Source organism: Octopus sinensis, linkage group LG1, assembly GCF_006345805.1.
Source record: "Octopus sinensis linkage group LG1, ASM634580v1, whole genome shotgun sequence".
NCBI classification, from domain to species: Eukaryota; Metazoa; Mollusca; class Cephalopoda; order Octopoda; family Octopodidae; genus Octopus; species Octopus sinensis.
Window position 1 is genome coordinate 93,358,210 of NC_042997.1, and position 19,093 is coordinate 93,377,302.

Here is a 19,093-nt window from a genome sequence, read left to right on the forward strand (position 1 = left end):
CCTCACAGAGGCAGTGACAAATGACTGAGACCTTTGGTGATATACCATGCTTCAAAAGATCTGCCAAGCCAAGTGAGATTGTAGTTGTGACCAATACTGGTGCTTTGCAACTGGCACTTGTGCCAGTGGCACATAAAGAGCACCTACTACTCTCTTGGAGAGGTTGGTGTTAGGAAGGGCATCCAGCCATAGAAACCATGCCAAATCACATTGGAACTAGATACAGCTCCCCGGCTTACCAGTTTTCAGTCAAACCATCTAACCCATGCCAGCTTTAAAAATGGATGTTAAATGATGATGATGATGATTATACAGATATTAATTCAGTTGACAATATTTTTTTCCTCTCAAAAATTTTGTTGTGGCCTGTCAAAAGAATATATATGACCTTCCTTTAATCATATTGATTTCATATATTGACTTACAGCCACAGATGAAATATCAATATGTATTATAGTAATAAATATTATTTTTATTTTACATTTACCTGCAGAAACCTATTATGGAGGTTTTAGGCTCTTCTTCTGTCCAAGAAATGGGTAGCAAAATTTGTACATCTGCTAACTACCAAAGATTTGCAACACCCAGCTGTATTTCGTTTGACTTGAACAAATTCTTAAGAGTCATGTGTCGTATAGATTACGACACCCTTGAAAGTGAAATGAAAAATTTTATACCAATGGATCGTGCAATGCAAACTGATATCCAGCCTCTATCAATTGTAAGTTTTTTTGGATGTATGTTATATAATTAAAGCTTTGTTTAATAAACATGAACTGAATACATCATTTCTAGTTGCCTAGTCTTCACCAAGTTTAAATATATCTGCAGACATAATCAAGTCATCAGTTAAATTCACTAAGCAATATACCTGCATCTCACTGTAAAAATGGATAAGAAATTATGTAAATAGATTCCAAATATAGAGCATGATAACAAGGAGGTTATCATCATTTGAAATTCCAGACATAGTTATTGAAGACTCTAATAAAAAAAATTCTACACTTTCATAGATATCTTGTATTCCTTCTATCTAAAATATAACATCACCTGGAAGGAAGTAGAGAAACTGTCAAACTACAGGGATATTGAAAGTGAAATGAGCAAGATACTGGATGTGAAAATATAAATGCTACTAATTATAAATAAAATTTTATGCATGATTATAGGGTATATGAACAAGTATACTAAGGCTCACAACATTACCCACTGCTCAAAAGATGGGCACAGCCTGCAGTCACTTTCAGTTCAATAGTATAACTCAAATACAACGCTCTAGACACAAAATGTAACATACAATCACCACCTAATAGACTAGCACTTTCACACAATACATGCTCAACAGAATCACCACCAATAATATAGCACAGCCCACACATTAGGCCAAAAGTGTTAGGACAACTTATATACCAAGACATCCCCCCTCCCACAAAGTTTCAGGCTTTGTGCCTATAGCAGAAAATAATACTGGGGTAAAATATATGAAGCCCAGTATACCCATCATGACTACCCATCTTATAAGGGTACATCCGATAAGGGTACACCAGGCACATGCATCACAACCATATGTGCACGACATGTTGACCTCATATTAAGTTAAACAGTGCATAACCTTGCAGGTGGGGCCCTGTTAGTATTTTCTTCAGGTTGAGTGACCCAACCTGCTCAAAGTAAGTGTTGTTTAAGGATGATGAACAAAACACCCATGTTTCCAGAGATGACTTATTCAAATCCTAAAGAATCCCTCTCAACACATGGCTATGATACTCACCTACTACACCTGCTCATGATCAGAGATGCACATATCGTCAGTCACAAAGGGACATTCTCAACTGGTTAAGGTCAAGCAACTGACAAGCAAATTTGTGGTACTGAGCAGAATATTTACAGTTGTCCATTTTTTACATCAAAACAAAACATGTACAAGATAACACTTCCAATCAGTTAAGATCAGACAGAAGCCATGTGAGCCACTTCCTGGTATTACATCAGGGCATTTATTATTAACATTATTATTAAGGTGGTGAGCTGGCAGAATTGTTAGCACACTGGACAAAATGCTTAGTGTTATTTTGTCCATTGCTACATTGTGAATTCAAATTCTACTGAGGTTGACTTTGCTTTTCATCCTTTCGAGGTCAATAAAATAAGTACCAGTTGAACTCTGGGATTGGTGTAATTGACTCATTCCCTCCCCAAAAATTGCTGCCCTTGTGGCAAAATTTGAAACCATTATTATTATTATTATCATAATTATTATTATTATTGTTGTTATCATTATTATTATTATTATTATTATTATTGTTATTATCATTATTATTATTATTATTATTCAGGTCACTGCCTGGAATCAAACTTGGAATCTTGGGGTTAAGAGTGCAGGCTACTAACCCTAAGATTCCGAGTTCAATTCCAGGCAGTGACCTGAATAATAATAATAATAATAATAATAATATTAATAATAATAATAATAATAATAATAATAATAATGATAATGATGATGATGATAACAACAACAACAACAACAATAATAATAATAATAGTAACATCGAAAAATACCTCAGGAATGAGAACCCAGGTTCAAAATTTCCCCAAGACACCTGAAGAAGGTTGGTGGGTATATCAATAGAAACTTTGTATTAACAACAAATAAGATGAGGACAAATATCTGTCAATTGTAAATAATGTAAATAATGTACATAAGTCCTCATCTCTTAAATATGTTTACTTTATTTATGATTTTAAACAATCGTTTTTATATTATTTTTATTTCTAAGTCTCCAAAACCACCCAGTATTTATTCAATGTTGACCACTGTAGAGAATTTGTGGGAGAAAATGATGGCTATGTCAATGGTTCCAAATAGTATGAACATGTGGAAACCCTTAAATCTATGGATGAACCAAAAACCACAAATGGATGCCATGATGAAAGAATTTTTAGATATGTCTTCAGATATCATTGACCCAGGAAGGTATAAATTTTTACTTTAGTAAATTAATCATGTTTCATTTCCTAAGATTATTTTCATGTCTTCAAGTGTGAATCATTATTGCACTAAAACTCTTGGTGTTAAGTATTCAGAGACACTGAACAAGAAACAGTCAGAGAAGACTATATGTACACAACACATTCACCCATTTAAAACATACGTACATGCATTAAAAATATGACTAACACAAAAAAGAAGGGTTAATAATGGAAAGTATCCATAACATGCTCGAATATGATGAAACAATTCATGATAATTTCAAAAACTATTATCGCAACTACATTATTATCAGTTTTCTTTTCTATTTGGACAAAGTTCTTTATCTATCAAAGAAAATGAATGCCATGAAGCAGTGACATTTATAGATTTCCCTCAGAAGTGTAAGGCCTCCTTACTTTTTGTCCAGTGGTGGTGTGTATCACAGATGTTGCATATTAGAAACCATTGGCGAACTGGCAGAATTGTTAGCACGCCGGGCGAAATGCTTAGCGGTATTTCGTCTGCCATGACATTCTGAGTTCAAATTCTGCTGAAGTCGACTTTGCCTTTCATCCTTTCGGGGTCGATAAATTAAGTACCAGTTATGCACTGGGGTTGATGTAATCGACTTAATCTCTTTGTCAGTCCTTGTTTGTCCCCTCTATGTTTAGCCCCTTGTGGGCAATAAAGAAATAAGGAACCATTATTAAATGAGATACTGGAAATAAATGGCTCTGTATTGTGGATTGCACTGTGTAACACGATTTTTGTTCTTGAGTAGCAACTGTTATTTCCTATTTGCTTACCCCTGGAAAGTATGAAAAATGGCTAATATTTCCTTCAAACTTTGCTTTTGTTACATTTATTCAAACTCCAAAGAATCCCTCTCAGCATCTAACTATGATGCTCCTCCACTGTTCAAGCTTATCATCAGAGACACACATATTGTCAGCCACTAAGGGATATACTCAAGGGTTTAAGGTCAAGCAAAGGACAAACAAATTTCTGGTATTGAGCAGAATATTTGTTATAACAATATTTTTGCTTCAGCAACTCCGCACTGAAACTGTCTGAAAAGTAATGGAAAATAGGTCAGTTTCGAAACAGTGATATCCAGGTCACAAAAGAAAAGTTTGAAGGGAAAAGTAGTAATTTCCTTTGATTTCTAGATAGAAGCAAATACAAAAATAACATTTACAGACCAAAAACAAAAAGAAATTATAAAATTTTGTTACACACTGTTATTCTTTCATTTTCATTTTGTACACTTAGATATCATTAAAAATTATCAAATATATAAACAAATACCTTTAAGCATTTTAATTGTAAGATTCTAGATGAAACACATGGTCTAACCAGATATAGCAATGTGGTTAAAAAGTTTGCTCCACAACTTTGATTCCCAGTTTCAAATTTGATTCCCATTTGTGGTTCCTTGGGTTTAGTTTCAGGTTAACTAAAACCATGAGAGTGAAATTTGGTTGTGAGAAAGTGTGTTGAAGTTCAGACTAGAATCTTAAACCCATTGAACACCACTACATGGCTTTACATGTCATAAGAAAAGTTCACTTTATTGCAAGCATTTAGGCCAAGTCTGAGTATAATTTCCTCTCTTTCTTCCACCTAAAAATATTATTATTGCAGCCCATCTTTCACTGACTTAGCCATGAAAATATTTTCAAAATATAGATGTTTGTTTGTCTAATGGCTAATAAATGAATGATATACAGAGTTAAACTGAAAGGAATTCTGTAGAGTCAGAGATAAGTTCCTGTGTCACATGTCAATCACAGATAAAAATTACTACATCTCAATTAGCCCAGTAATGCCCTTGAGGAAGCTATATATATTAGCAACAGAGGCAGTATTGATATCAAGAAGTAATATTTATCCCCACTTAAACATAGATGTTCTGTTAGAACAAACTATACTGCAGTAGTTACCATGAGAGAAACTCTCATATTGGCTTTTGGAGCAAAATGCACTCTTGTTGCACTATACTCTCATATTGCACCAAAAGCCAATGTGAGAGTTTTTCTCATGGTAACTGCTGCAAATGTCCACATATAAGTGGAGATAAATATTACTTTGAATATCACATTTCCTTAATTCTCTTTTCTTTAAAAAAAATCAGATATTTATGCATGTCAGAAGAAACCAATATATAGCAGAAGTCCCCCAAAATCTATTTACATAAGATACATTTTAATTGAATATACTTTTATTCTGTTTTGACCATGGTAGACATAATGTCAGACTTGCCACATATCCCATTAATTATAGGATTTGTGTTCCATCATTCATTTTTTTTTTTAATTTAATACCTGGAGTCACTTTTTCACAGAAAATTAATGATGAGTAGCTCAAGAAAATTCATTCAGTATTTTCAGTTATAATCTCTTGCTTAAAGAATATGACTAGTACTAGATTTTATTGACCCTGGAAAGATAAAAAGCTGAGCTGAACTTGGTCAGATTTGAGATGAGAATGTAAAAAGCTGGAAATAAATATCACAAAGCATTTTGTCCAATGTTCCAATGAGTGACAGAAACAAAATATCTCTAAAGAAAATATTAAATAGTATTTATTTCTCTGTCTCTCAGTCTCTCTCCATCTCTCCATCTTTCCCCGTCTCTCTCTCTCTCTTTCTCCATCTCTCTCTCCCTCTCTCTTTCTCTCTCCCTCTCTCTCCCAGAGATACACTGACTGGGTTTAATTTGGTCAATTATATTCATCTCCTAAAAATTGTGGACTTGTGCAATAAAGTGCAAATAGCACTTTATTGTATAAGTCCACAATAATTATACCGAAACCAATATTTTTATACAACGTTTTTTTCTCTATTTCTTTGCTAGTTTTCAATACATAGGTTATTTTGAAAATATGATCACTGAGATCTTCTTTAGAACAGAAGAACATGAACACATTGTAATGTTTGAGGAACAAGTTCTGAAAATTGTCAACTTAAATTTGGAGAAAATTCTTACCGGTAAGGAACTTTATAGTTGTTTTAGTTCTCATGTTTTGCAATCCAGAAATAGTTTTCATGGTACTATAGTTTGACCCACGGTCAATATTTTCAACAAATATATACATGTGCTTAATAAAGTTGGTTTCTTCAGTCTTTCTTAATAGTTTTATCCATTAATGATTTATTGCAATTAATGAAGTAATAAATACAATATTATATCTATTACAGGTGACATTAAATTTGATATGCTCATTTCTGAAAATTCTGAACTTTACAAGTTAATAGTTATGATGGGCAAATCAAAAACATTCATTAATATTCTAACAGAAGGCATCGAATCTGCTTTAGGAAATTATCACAGAGTGAGTTCTATCATTTTTAACATTAAAATAAAACTTTGTATATTCATAATTCTCTTCTTCATCATCATCATTTTAATGTCCAGTTTTCCATGCTTGCAATGTGTCAGACACAATCTACTGAAACAGATCTTCTGATTGCCTATCCTCTTACCAAAACTCACTCATTTCCAAGTAAGTTAATATAGGCACAGGTGTGACAAGAAGCTTGCTTCCCAACCATATGCTTCCAGGTTCAGTCCCTCTGCATGGCACCTTGGGCAAGTATCTTCTACTATAGCCTCAGGCCAACCCAAACCTTGTAAGTGAATTTGGAAGATGGAAACTGAAAGAAGCCCATATTATATGTATATATATATATCTATGTGTAAGTGTCTTTGTGTCTGTGTTTGTCCCCACCACCACCACTTGACAACCGGTACTGGTTTGTTTATGTCCCCCATAACTTAGTGGTTCAGCAAAAAAGACCAACAGAACAAGTACCATGCTTATGAAAAATAAGCACTGGTGTCAATACATTCAACTAAAAATTCTTTAAGGTGATGCCCCAGCATGGCCACAGTAAAAGATAAAAGATAAATGATAAAAGACATTTTTGCTGTAGATAGGATGGTGGCACTTGTTTACGACTGGCATATGGTCTCAAGACAAGAAGATATACATACACTCTCAGTCATGCACACACACTCATGCATACACAAATGCATATATATACATATATACAACAGGCTTCTTTCAGTTTCCATCTACCAAATCCACTCACAAGGTTTGGGTCAGCCTAAGGTGGTAGTAGAAGACACTTGATTGAAGTATCACTGGGACAGAGTCCAAAACCTTATGAGTGGAAAGTAAAATTTGTAACTATAAAGCTATGACTGCAACAGGTATATAGTAAAATAACTAAGGAATAGCTTATGGAACGCTTTGTAGTTGAAAAGATTGAAATATCTTCTTCAAGAAGAATATATCATCATCATCATCATTTTTAGGCGTAGGAGTGGCTGTGTGGTAAGTAGCTTGCTTACGAACCACATGGTTCCGGGTTCAGTCCCACTGCGTGGCACCTTGGGCAAGTGTCTTCTGCTATAGCCTCAGGCCAATCAAAGCCTTGTGAGTGGATTTGGTAGACGGAAATTGAAAGAAGCCCGTCGTATATATGTATATGTATATGTATATATATGTGTGTGTGTATATGTTTGTGTGTTTGTGTCTGTCCCCCCAACATCGCTTGACAACCGATGCTGGTTTGTTTATGTCCCTGTGACTTAGCAGTTCAACAAAAGAGACCGATAGAATAAGTACTAGGCTTACAAAGAATAAGTCCTGGGGTCGATTTGCTCAACTAAAGGTGGTGCTCCAGCATGGCCACAGTCAAATGACTGAAACAAGTAAAAGAGTAAAGAGTATGTTCCATGCTGGTATGAGTCGCATAGTTTGGTAGGATCTGATGGGCCTACATACTGCATCATTCTAGAATGTCTGTATAGACATGGCTTCCACAGCTGGATGTCCTTCCTCACAGCAACCACTTTACAGTGTGTACTGGGTGTTTTTTTTCATACTACCAGCATTAGTGTGAGGTTGCCATGCTGTTCACAAGACTACAAACCCTAAGAGAGGTGGTGATCAGCTTTATGCCAGGAGATATTGGGTTAAACTCTGAAAGAAGTGTGGAGCAGAGCATTCTGAGATTTAGTAGGGAAAGCAAAGAATGATGAACCGGAGTTGCAAAGGGATCACAGAAATAAAGAGTCCAGGTGATCCATTCAAGATATTGAGGAGAATAGAATGGTGTGGGTTATATATATATATATATATATTATATATATATATAGATATATATATATATATATATATATATATATATATATATATATATATATAACACATATAAACACAAACAAGCACGCACACACACACACACAGACACACACACACACAGACACACACACACACACACCACACACACACACCACACACACACACACACATATATATATATACAGTCCCACCCATGCTAGCATGGAGGGTGGATGTTAAACGGTGATGATGATAATATATATATATATATATGTATATATATATATACTTCTCTGAATATTGCTGAAGTATCTTCAGTGACATTGTTGTCATCTGCTGCCTTGCATCTTTGATGATATGTGAAATAAGTGATGTCTCACTTAAAAACAGTCAAGAGTTAGAGACAGGAAGAGCATCCACCACTTGTAAGACAATACCTTAATCTACTTCATGCCAGCATGTAAAAAGTGATGTAAAATACATACACACATACATACATACATACATACATACATACATACATACATACATACATACATACATACATACATACATACATACATACATACATACATTTAGCTGTATATGTAAATACACACACACATACAAATACACGGACACACATTCACACACACATAACTTTTTATGTGTAAACAAAGTCAAAAATATATAGCTTGTGTGATATATCATTGTATAATTTTGATAAATATGTTCTGATATATAAATAATTTCTATATATCAATAGATAGACAATTTATATTGATATGTAACAATACCAACATCAATATTTCATTTAATTTATTTTTTAAATATTTCATCTATTTTGTTATCAGCTGGTAGCTATGCTGAATCTTGCAAACTGGAAGAATATGTGCAATGATAAATCTATAGTTCTTATGCTGTTTCCTCAAGCAAATTATCAAGAATTTTCTGAAGATATCTGTGGCATGATATACAAAAATATCAACATGACAGCACTAGAAATTCAGGTTAATGAAGGAATCCCTGGCTTAAAAGACTTCTTAACATTTGTAAGTCATAAATATTTCTTTTTCTATTGATTTTTGTATTACCTGGTTCATGTTGCTCCTTTGATTAATTTGGTAAGATCTACAGAATAAAAGTAAGTTTCTGGTGAGCTAACACTCTGAAGCAGTTTTTGGTTCCTTGTAGGAGCCATTCTATTTCATTTGCACTGTTTATGGACTTTGGAAACCTATCATTTCTGTTGAAATTATGTTGTAAGAATTTTTTCTAGAAATATTCTTTATTTTTTGCTGAGGAAAATCCACAGGTGATAAATATTTTGTGTCAAAGTTAATTATTCATGGCAGCCTAATTAAAGGGATTAATTTTAATAAAATACACTTTCTTTTTTATCATTAATGACAATAATAGAATATACATATTATATATAACTATTTATATTTTATACATTGACAGTTAAACCTATGAACATCTCTACTCAGTACTCATCTACCCAAACAGATTATTAGTATTTTAATGAAAAACAGTCATATACTGAAACTACCAAAGCAGTTAATTGTTTTTGATGAGCATGCCAGAGAGGTAGACAAAGAGAGTGGGGGGGGGAGAAAGAGTTAAAGGGAAAGAGAGAGACAAAGAGAAGGAGACACACAGGTAATTATTTAGATTTGGTGTGAACAAGAGGAATAGTAAAATAATAAATCTTGCAAGCTTTCTAGGTTGGTAAGATAGATGAGGCTGATATTCAGTCTCAACTTCTATAAGTTATTATTTGTATAGAGGGAGTGAGTTCCAAAAGGCTGTAGTTCTAGGAAGGTAATACAGAGCATTGAGGAATAGATTTGCATTTGAAAAGTGTAGTTTATAATTAGTTACTACAGAGGAGAAGGGTTGTTGCAGCAAAGGCCTCTAGATAAAGTATACACTGTATAATCCATTATTACATACTTTTGATACAGTTATATTGCAATATATAAATATTAAAAGTATATACTACAAATATACATGTATGGTAGTATATGGATGTGTTTAATATCTTATGTTAACTTTTCATAGTTTTTTCTTGTCATTTGCTACAATTTTATTGATTATATAGAAACCAACTAGACAGTAAAACCAAATGAAGGAAATGATTTTATGTGTAACACACTCTTGCCTTATCCTGAATTAAAACACTGGATTACTGGAAATGTCAACATTTTTAACACTAATACTTCAGTTTATCAGACTGTAAGTAGGCACATTTGCTGATGCAAAAGCTCGAGCATTTTATCATATTATATTTCAATCCCTAGTAGAGATGAGTTAAAATTCTGCCTTGGATGAACTTAAGTACAGACTTGCATTTTATCCAAAGTACATGTCAATATCACAAAAATTGTGTCAAGCTCCATGGCAACTTTTCTATTTGGAAAGCTGAAACTCAGAATCAGAATTTGTGAGGGCAGGCTGGACTAAATTTAGATTTAACCAACAGTCCTCTCTTCACACTTTATAAGCTACTTTTACTTCATGAATAGACTTGGATAGAAATTAACAAATACTATTGTCAGAAATTAACCCAAGTTCCAGTCCTTTGTTACATAACAAATTATAAAACCATTAGAATATTTGATGACAAAACTATCCATCAACAACAGCAACAACAACTACAAAAATGCAATCTCAAGATTGAAATAAAAGAAGTGTTGTATCAAAATGAAATAAAGCAAATCTGTTGTCTAAATATTCATCCTTTTCATTCTAGCTCTCTGATATGCCTGGTGCAAACGTCAAAATCAATTATACAGCTGTGGCAGTAGAGAACCTTAAATTTCAACGGCTGATGTCTCATTTTATAATGAATTTTTCATCGATTTTTCCCAAAATAAAACAAAACTGGTCAGATAGTATGTTTGGCAACATACTATATGGAAGTCTGCTAGAACAATGGGGAAGTATTGATAATGTCATAAATATTGTAAGGTAAGCTTTGAGTTAAACGATTTTATTTTATTTTTTTCCTATTCAATACAATAAATTTAATAGTTTTAGAGCTTCAGTGATATCAATTTCAGTTTTCTTTTCCCTGTAAGCACATCATTTTGAGACAAGGCTTAGAATATATATGAATATATATTTATATAAATGCAAACATTCACAGTTAAACAATCAATATATAAAATAATCTCCCAGTCTGCCTGATATGTTAATCTCACTTTTACCGAGATAGCTTTATGATCATGTTTTATTTCACAAATTTTGTGTCAACTTATCCTGCAGACTCAACATCATGTGACTTAAACACTTAACTATTTCACCACTTTTCCATCTTCCTAGTTTTACTTCCATCTTAAAAAATCCCTATCTTCAACACAGTTATTTTTCTCATTACATATATCAGCTATTTGCCTTTCATAACCATATTAGTTGAGCAGTCATTTTTTCATCTTATTTGTGCTCATATTTCTTATAAAATAAACAATGTAACTCCAGCAGATAATAAACTTATCATTACTTTCAAATTATTTAAGATCTGCATTTTCTGATAATGTTTCATATAGTGTAATAATAATTTACCAGAACTATGCTGCAGTTCTGCTCATGTAATAATGAAATTATGTATACAGTGCTCAGATGCACCACAACTTATCAAAAGTGCATATAAAGCATATGCAGTAACGTATAAATGTCTGGAAAGCGAACAGTGTATGAGTCAGATACATGCTTGTGTGTGTATGGAGGGGAGAAAATCAGATGTAGTGTTGACAAATCTCAGGAAGCATATAAAGCTAGTGTTCATATATTTGTTTTAGTTGATAATGGGTCATTTAGAAGTATAGCTATCCAAAATGTTACTTATGTTTTAAAATGAATATTTGATTTCATTCACTTCCAATTTCTTATGAGAAATACTTAGTTTCATTGTTTATATTTCAGCTCCACAGCATTACATCAAATAGTAAATATCAGTCTCTCTGGATATGGCAAGACACCAGGCATTATACAAGAGTTCAACCACCAGCTGTTTGTCCAATACCACATTGTTGAATTTCTCAATCATCATCTTACTAAAATAAATGGTAAGTAACATCATTATCAATAACTATTTTTTATTTGTTGTCACCAGTGATAACATTTAGGTTTTATTTCGTCCATTATTTAACCTATTCTTGAATCACGAGGTTCCAGAGAATTATTACATATCTCCAGTTTTTATAGCATTAGACTGATGACATTAGCCTACATAGGAAACTTTTCCTATAGCGCTTCACTAATAGTCATCATTGTGATGTTATTACAGTAGTGCAATATAGCCCTCAGACTTCTTTAGAAAGACTATAAATGCTATGTTTAGCTGTTGTTAGTTAACTGTCATGAATATAAGGCCTATCATGGTGTCCTGATACCATGCTTAATTAAGAATACTGTTATTCTCTCTGGATTTAATTTATTCAGTAACTGTATATAACATCATAATTATTTATAAAATGGATAATCTATAGGATAAAATGCTTTATGTACTTATCACTCTCTTTATATTATAGACTTCAAATTTCATTGTGGTCAATTTTGGCCATTGTCTCTCATTAGTCAATATGATAAAATACTAGTCAAGTAGTGTACTTCATGTGTTTCTGTAAGGTATCAAAAATGTGAATGGAATCATAGTAGAAGAATAGAATCATGGTAGAAAGTTATGAATATTTTAATGTCTTGTTTTCTTGTTAGTGTATTGCCCCAGATATACTTTGCCATTTGGTGTATAACCATGTTATATATGATATTAAGAAGGCATTGAGATCTGTAGCCAATATTTAGTTATTTGGTTATCTCTTTATGTTGATAAAAAGCAGCAATTATTAACCAATGGCACACTTAACGAACATTCCACCTGATAATGATAAATATGATAATATATTATACTATTGTTCGAATGTCAGCAATTTTTTTAATTCTAATTACATAACATATTTTTGCTATAGAAAATTAACTTCAATTCGTTTAATTGTAGTAAACCTTCCTCTTATTTAGCCTATATATTCAGAATAATTTCATTTTACTTATGGATACAGCCTGTATTTTCTGGAAGCTGTATAACAGACTGGACGAGCTCTGTATTTATTTTAATGATTCTAAAGGTATAGAATACAGTCATTCCATGCATTTAGTTTGAAGTGAGACCAAAGAGAGACTAAACTAAATACTACAAGGCATTTAATCTAACACTTTACTGTTTCAGCTATCTTCTCTGTGTCTTCAAATTGCTTCCAGTGATTAATTTTATCCCAAGTTTTACATCACTATATACTCACATTTCCAGTTCATAGCATTAAGCTGGTAGAATTGTTTTGAAATTCTTTCCACCTTTGCTTCTTTTAGTAGATCAGAAAAATTAAAACTCTTATGAATTTGAATTTTTAGGATCAGTAAACAACCAAAGATTAAGCAAACTTTAATTATTTTATTTTATTAACGGCTAAAAGAAAATATCATTTTTTTTCATAATTATTCAAAGGTTTCCAATTTTCAGCTTCTTCATCCTTTGATTTATTGGATTATATCAATTCTACTGAATTAATGAAAGTTGTCAAGAATGCTGAAAAAATTCCTGATTCTGTGGAACTATTACCAACTTTCTTCCTGCATATGATCAAGAATCAAGACAATGTGAATAACTTATATTTTATATTATTGTAATAAATACGTTTATATGATTTTGAACATTTCTAACATTTCATACACATGTACAAGTTCATACACATGTAGAAGTTCTTGGCTTTGGGTAAAAGAAAATACAGGAAGATCACTTATTTATGATTTTATTAAACATATTCCCCTCTCAGATTTACAAACTTATTACTGCAGCCCTTCAATTTTACTAAACCTTGTAAAAAAAACTCGGAAGGTTGGGCCTCCAGCCAGGCCTTTTGCAATACCCTTAAAGCCAGGAACTTTTCAGCACTCCTTTATATGTGAATATTCTCACACTACAATTTTATACTTGTTCTTATTAAAAAATAGTTATAGTCAAAGAATTAATTAAAATTTAATTCATCTCATGTAAGTGAGACAGTTACTTAAAAATTCTTTATTTGATGTATCCGTCAGGGAGTTACCGACTCGAAGGAGTTCAGGAGAGTGCATACCTATTCTAGAACTTCAGTTTAGCACTACAGTTAATTGAAACATTCATCAATTACAAAGCACTTCTTCCATTCTCCCTCTAGTGTCAGTGGACTGGTGAAAGAGTATTCGATGGGATGGCTCCTATTTTCAGCAAAAATTTTTTAAGCCTTGTCTGAAGCAGAAATGAAGTGTCCATAACCCCTTTTATGATTACTAAGATTAGTCAGAAGGGAAAAAGTTATCTTATGACTAGTGACCTGGTCCAAGAATATTTATTACAGATTAGATTCTACTACAGGCACCAAATTCCCAGGTTGATGGTGTTAACCTGAGCTTCAGGTTAAGTTTGCTACTCAAATAGTGAATATCACAGTGAATATCAAATGACTGTACTATGAACCTAACACAGTAGCAATTTTGGAGAATGAATCATCAACCTTTTTACCAATGCTTGATTTGGCTAACTCTGAACAACATAAGTTTCCAAAATAGAATATAAAACTTTTACTGAAAACCTTAGTTGAAACAACTTTATATATATTTCCTTTTATCTCTTAGTTGTGCAGGAGTGGCTGTGTGGTAAGTAGCTTGCTTACCAACCACATGGTTCCGGGTTCAGTCCCACTGCATGGCACCTTGGGCAAGTGTCTTCTGCTATAGCCCTGGGTTGACCAATGCCTTGTGAGTGGATTTGGTAGACGGAAACTGAAAGAAGCCTGTCGTATATATGTATTTGTGTGTTTGTGTGTCTGTGTTTGGCCCCCTAGCATTGCTTGACAACCAATGCTGGTGTGTTTACGTCCCCGTCACTTAGCTGTTCGGCAAAAGAGACCGATAGAATAAGTACTGGGCTTACAAAGATTAAGTCCCGGGGTCAATTTGCTCGACTAAAGGCGGTGCTCCAGCATGGCCACAGTCAAATGACTGAAACAAGTAAAAGAATAAAAGAAAAAAAAAGTTAATCCCCATGGGAAAAAGTTATCATCAAATTAGAGATGGCAACTTGGCTGCTATAGCTGTTGTTGTTACTGTTTGACTGAAACCAGACTGTGGTTTGCTGTGTCTGAGGTGATGTGTTCCTGCCTCAAATGTCAGATACCAATTGAAATATGACTGTCTTTTACTATCTTCCATAATAACTATAGAAAAGTTGAGTCATGAAGTGGAAAAGTTAAGTTGTCACTTTTGATTAATCAAATTAGACCAAACATTAAAATCGTTTGTTGAAAGGCTAATAGACAAACAAGAAATAAAAATATACCCTTGTGATTTTCAATACAATTTTACAACTACATCAAGAATTCCAATCAGTGAACCACAGTTTACAACTTGAATCTAGCCAGAACTTCTGCTTTGCACGTATTATATTCTAATTATGATTTTATCCTTTCTTTCATTTCCTTTTATTTTTATTTTAGATTGAAAAATTATTTGATGAAAATACTTGGAAAACAATTTGTAGTGACAAAAATATGTTCTATGAAATATTTGCTCCTGCCACTGTATCAATTGATGACATTGATGAAGTAAGAAAAGCTGTATGTGACACATTAATGAATGGCATTGATACTAAGAAATTACAGATGCAACTGATGGGAAATATAGCTGGTTTAAAAGAGCTCATTGACACAGTAAGGTTCTCTGTGGAGTTTTTAGCAGTTTCCTTTTTTTCTTAATATTTAAATTATTTAAATAATGAATGAATACTGAAATAAAGTAACAGTTAAATTATAAAATAGCAGCTAAATTAATCTATTCAGTTTATAGATGTTTAAATTCAATTTTAAACTTATCATTTTTCTTAACAGCAAGAGAACTTAGTTATCTTATATTCTTCAACAATCATGTGCTTTTTAGATATTCCTTCGCCAGTCTGTTCTCTTCATCTCTACTTTCTTACCTACTCCTTCACACTCAACTGTTTTTCTTACCTATTTATTGTTCCACTTATAATTTTCCCACCTTTATCCCCTTTGTAATTTTTCCTCAACTTGAACCTGCTTTGATTGTCTTTATCCCACCTACTACACCTTTCTCTCTGCCATTTTCCCTATTTTTTCTGCTTCCACATATCTCTTTCTCCTTTACAACATTCACATCTCATTCAACTCTACTAAGCTCCAACCACCTGCACCCCACACAACTCACAACCCCATATGCCCATCTATTTACACAGATACTCTCCTTTATATGTACACAACTCCTTGCCTCTTCCTCTCTCTTCACTCCTCCCCATAGAACTGCATTCCCACCTGGCTCCTAATCTTTTGTCTTCCTTCCTTTCCAGCAACCATCCTTTTTTCCTTTTTTTTCTTTTTTGATGAAGGACTCTATATCCAAAAGACCCTTTCCCTTTTTCCTTTTTCTTTCCAAGCGTGAAACTAATAACACTTTTTCTGAAAACTTGTCCTTGTATTTTTTCTTGTTCTTGTTTATTCATCTCAGATTTAATTATCTGGATAAGACTTTTGATAGAGTCCCATACTCTGCAGTCCAGTGGATGCTAAAGAAGCTATACAAGGATGAATGCTTTGTGAGAAACATGCAAGTCATAGATATAAGTGATGTTAGCAGAGAAGTCAGTGAAAAAATTAATAAACATATTCAAACCCACAAAGCAAGATGATTGTGTACTGATCAATATTCCTGATCACTAACACTGAGGTTCTCTCTTTGACTTGTGTTTATTCTCAATGCAAGTTATGTGTACAGAAAAGTCATGCTAATGGAGAACTAGAATTTTGGATATAATAGATACCCAAGAGTGTTTAGCAGTAAAGGCACTCATTAAATGAAGTCTTATTTCTACTCAGATGGATTACTGGAAGTAATTGATAATTTCTGTTTACGTCCCAGCTCAATCCAGTGGGGGTTAGACTGAGGGGACAGTAGAAGGCCGGGTGGTATGACAATTTTCCTGTTCCATGGTGGTAAAGTCTCTTATCTAGGATTCCACATACTGTGACACCTTCTCCAGCTATCAACCCAGGATCTGCTGCTCAACAGGCTGAAAAAAAACTGCCAAGGTATTCGTCACTCTCTGACAGGTTCATAGTCGAGCCTGTGGCATTTGAGACCTCCGCTCACTGCTATTGGGGCAGAGATTGATGTGCAAGCCCCATGAGTCAGAATGGTTGTTCCAGTGCATCTCCTTCCTTATCCTCTGTGGCAACACCTTTCCCTTTTTATCTGCTGGGACCATGAGAAATATTCCTATATTGTGAGAGGCAAGATTCTCCATTTAAATAAGCTTCAATTAACTATAAGCATTACTCAAAATCACAAGTTCTTCAGTCAATATTTCTCATTATGACACTATCATGAATAATGTTTTTAACCTTTACTGTAAACTCCTTATTTTTATCATAATTCCTAGTAAATAGATTTTGGTAATATAATATATCTGCAGACATGTAGGATAAAAAAAAAATATGGAAAGAAGTGGTAAAATCAAATTTCAGTATGCTTGAATTCATTGGTGGGAAAGGCTACAAATAAGTACAGCAGTTTGTATTATTATGTACAAGAACAATGAGGATGGTGATAATGGTAGTCAGGAAGAAGTTAAGGATTATGATTATATGAATGTGGGATAATTTTACAAAGGAAAAAGTCAACAAAGAAAGATTAATTCTCACTGTTTTTAATTCCAGATTACAAGTGCCAGTAGAAATAATTCTGATTTGATGCCAACTGAATTTCAAAGCTTTACCTATGAAATTGAACATCTACAGGAATTATTGGAATCTCTCACTAGCAAAAGACTAGATGTCCTTATTGGTGGCGATAATCAATGGTTCACAGAAGAAAAATACAAAGACATCTTCCAAAAATTTGAAAAAGAGTGGAATTTTGCCAACACAAATATTTTGAAGGCTAGGTAATATTTGGATATATATATTCGAATATTTATGAGTTGTTTTAGTGATAGAATGGTTGAGATAAAGCAAAGTATAAACCTCATCTTTTGTGTTATTTTTAGAATTGTTTTCAGTTGATTTTTCTCCAGTTTGTAAATACAAATTGAAAAAAGTTTTAGATATAAAATTATGGAATCTAACAATGTTATATACAATATTAAATAAACTTCGGTAAATATAATTATTATTAAATATATTTTGTCCTTGCTATAAAATAATTTCAGAGCTGTTCACCATGGTAATAAAAAATTTATGAATGAACAGCATGTAATATCAAAGTAATAAGACAATGTTGGTATTAAACAAAGTTAAATTTTTCTAATATAAATATGTATTAATCTGTCAGCAGTTATGTTTGTGTACCTTCAAGTTGGGATCAGGTCCATTTTATATATGTTCATATACAATGATAGAATAACAGAATGGAAATTAAAATAGAAATTAAATAAAATCAAAATTAACTGAATTGTTTTTTTTCCAGATCTATGATGTTGGAAAATTACTTGACTGTCATTCTTAATTCAAATATTTCTGATGCCAATCTGTTAATAATTAAAACCAATCTTTATCAACAACTGGCAATCATGAAATTTATCAACACCAGACTAGAACAATTAACAAGTAAGAAACGTTAAAAATTGACTTAATGTTTACTGTGAGAGAAATTAGATGAGGAAAATGAATCTGGAGTATATAAATAAAATAAAATTGTTTCTTCATGTCATAATATTCAACTAATACATATAGAAACTACAAGGTTTGTGATTTATGGAATATGGAAGAAATGAGGTATTGTAGTGTGTATGCATTTTTTAAAGGTGTTAGTGATACAATAGATATGAAATCATAACAACATAGAGTTGAAACATGTCCAGTAAAAGCAATGCTAAATTTACCATGAGTGGTAAGTTGACTTACCCTTTCATCTTTCCAAAATCAATTAAATATGTCCAGTCGGTTATTGTGGATACAGTCC

The 19,093-nt window shown here is 32.9% G+C and overlaps 1 protein-coding gene across 2 annotated transcripts in view; it reads left to right on the top strand.

The window, feature by feature from the left end:
* LOC115214454 overlaps nt 1-19,093 on the top strand; it is a 365,440-nt gene that overhangs the window by 181,012 nt on the left and 165,335 nt on the right. For both annotated transcript variants that reach the window (XM_029783667.2, XM_029783655.2), the window contains exons 30-40: nt 494-721; nt 2,778-2,974; nt 5,827-5,960; nt 6,171-6,304; nt 8,935-9,132; nt 10,836-11,053; nt 12,008-12,150; nt 13,602-13,738; nt 15,616-15,828; nt 17,851-18,077; nt 18,599-18,738. In XM_029783667.2, the coding sequence (XP_029639527.1) occupies nt 494-721; nt 2,778-2,974; nt 5,827-5,960; nt 6,171-6,304; nt 8,935-9,132; nt 10,836-11,053; nt 12,008-12,150; nt 13,602-13,738; nt 15,616-15,828; nt 17,851-18,077; nt 18,599-18,738 (1,969 nt within the window). The remainder of the gene's footprint in view (nt 1-493; nt 722-2,777; nt 2,975-5,826; nt 5,961-6,170; nt 6,305-8,934; nt 9,133-10,835; nt 11,054-12,007; nt 12,151-13,601; nt 13,739-15,615; nt 15,829-17,850; nt 18,078-18,598; nt 18,739-19,093) is intronic.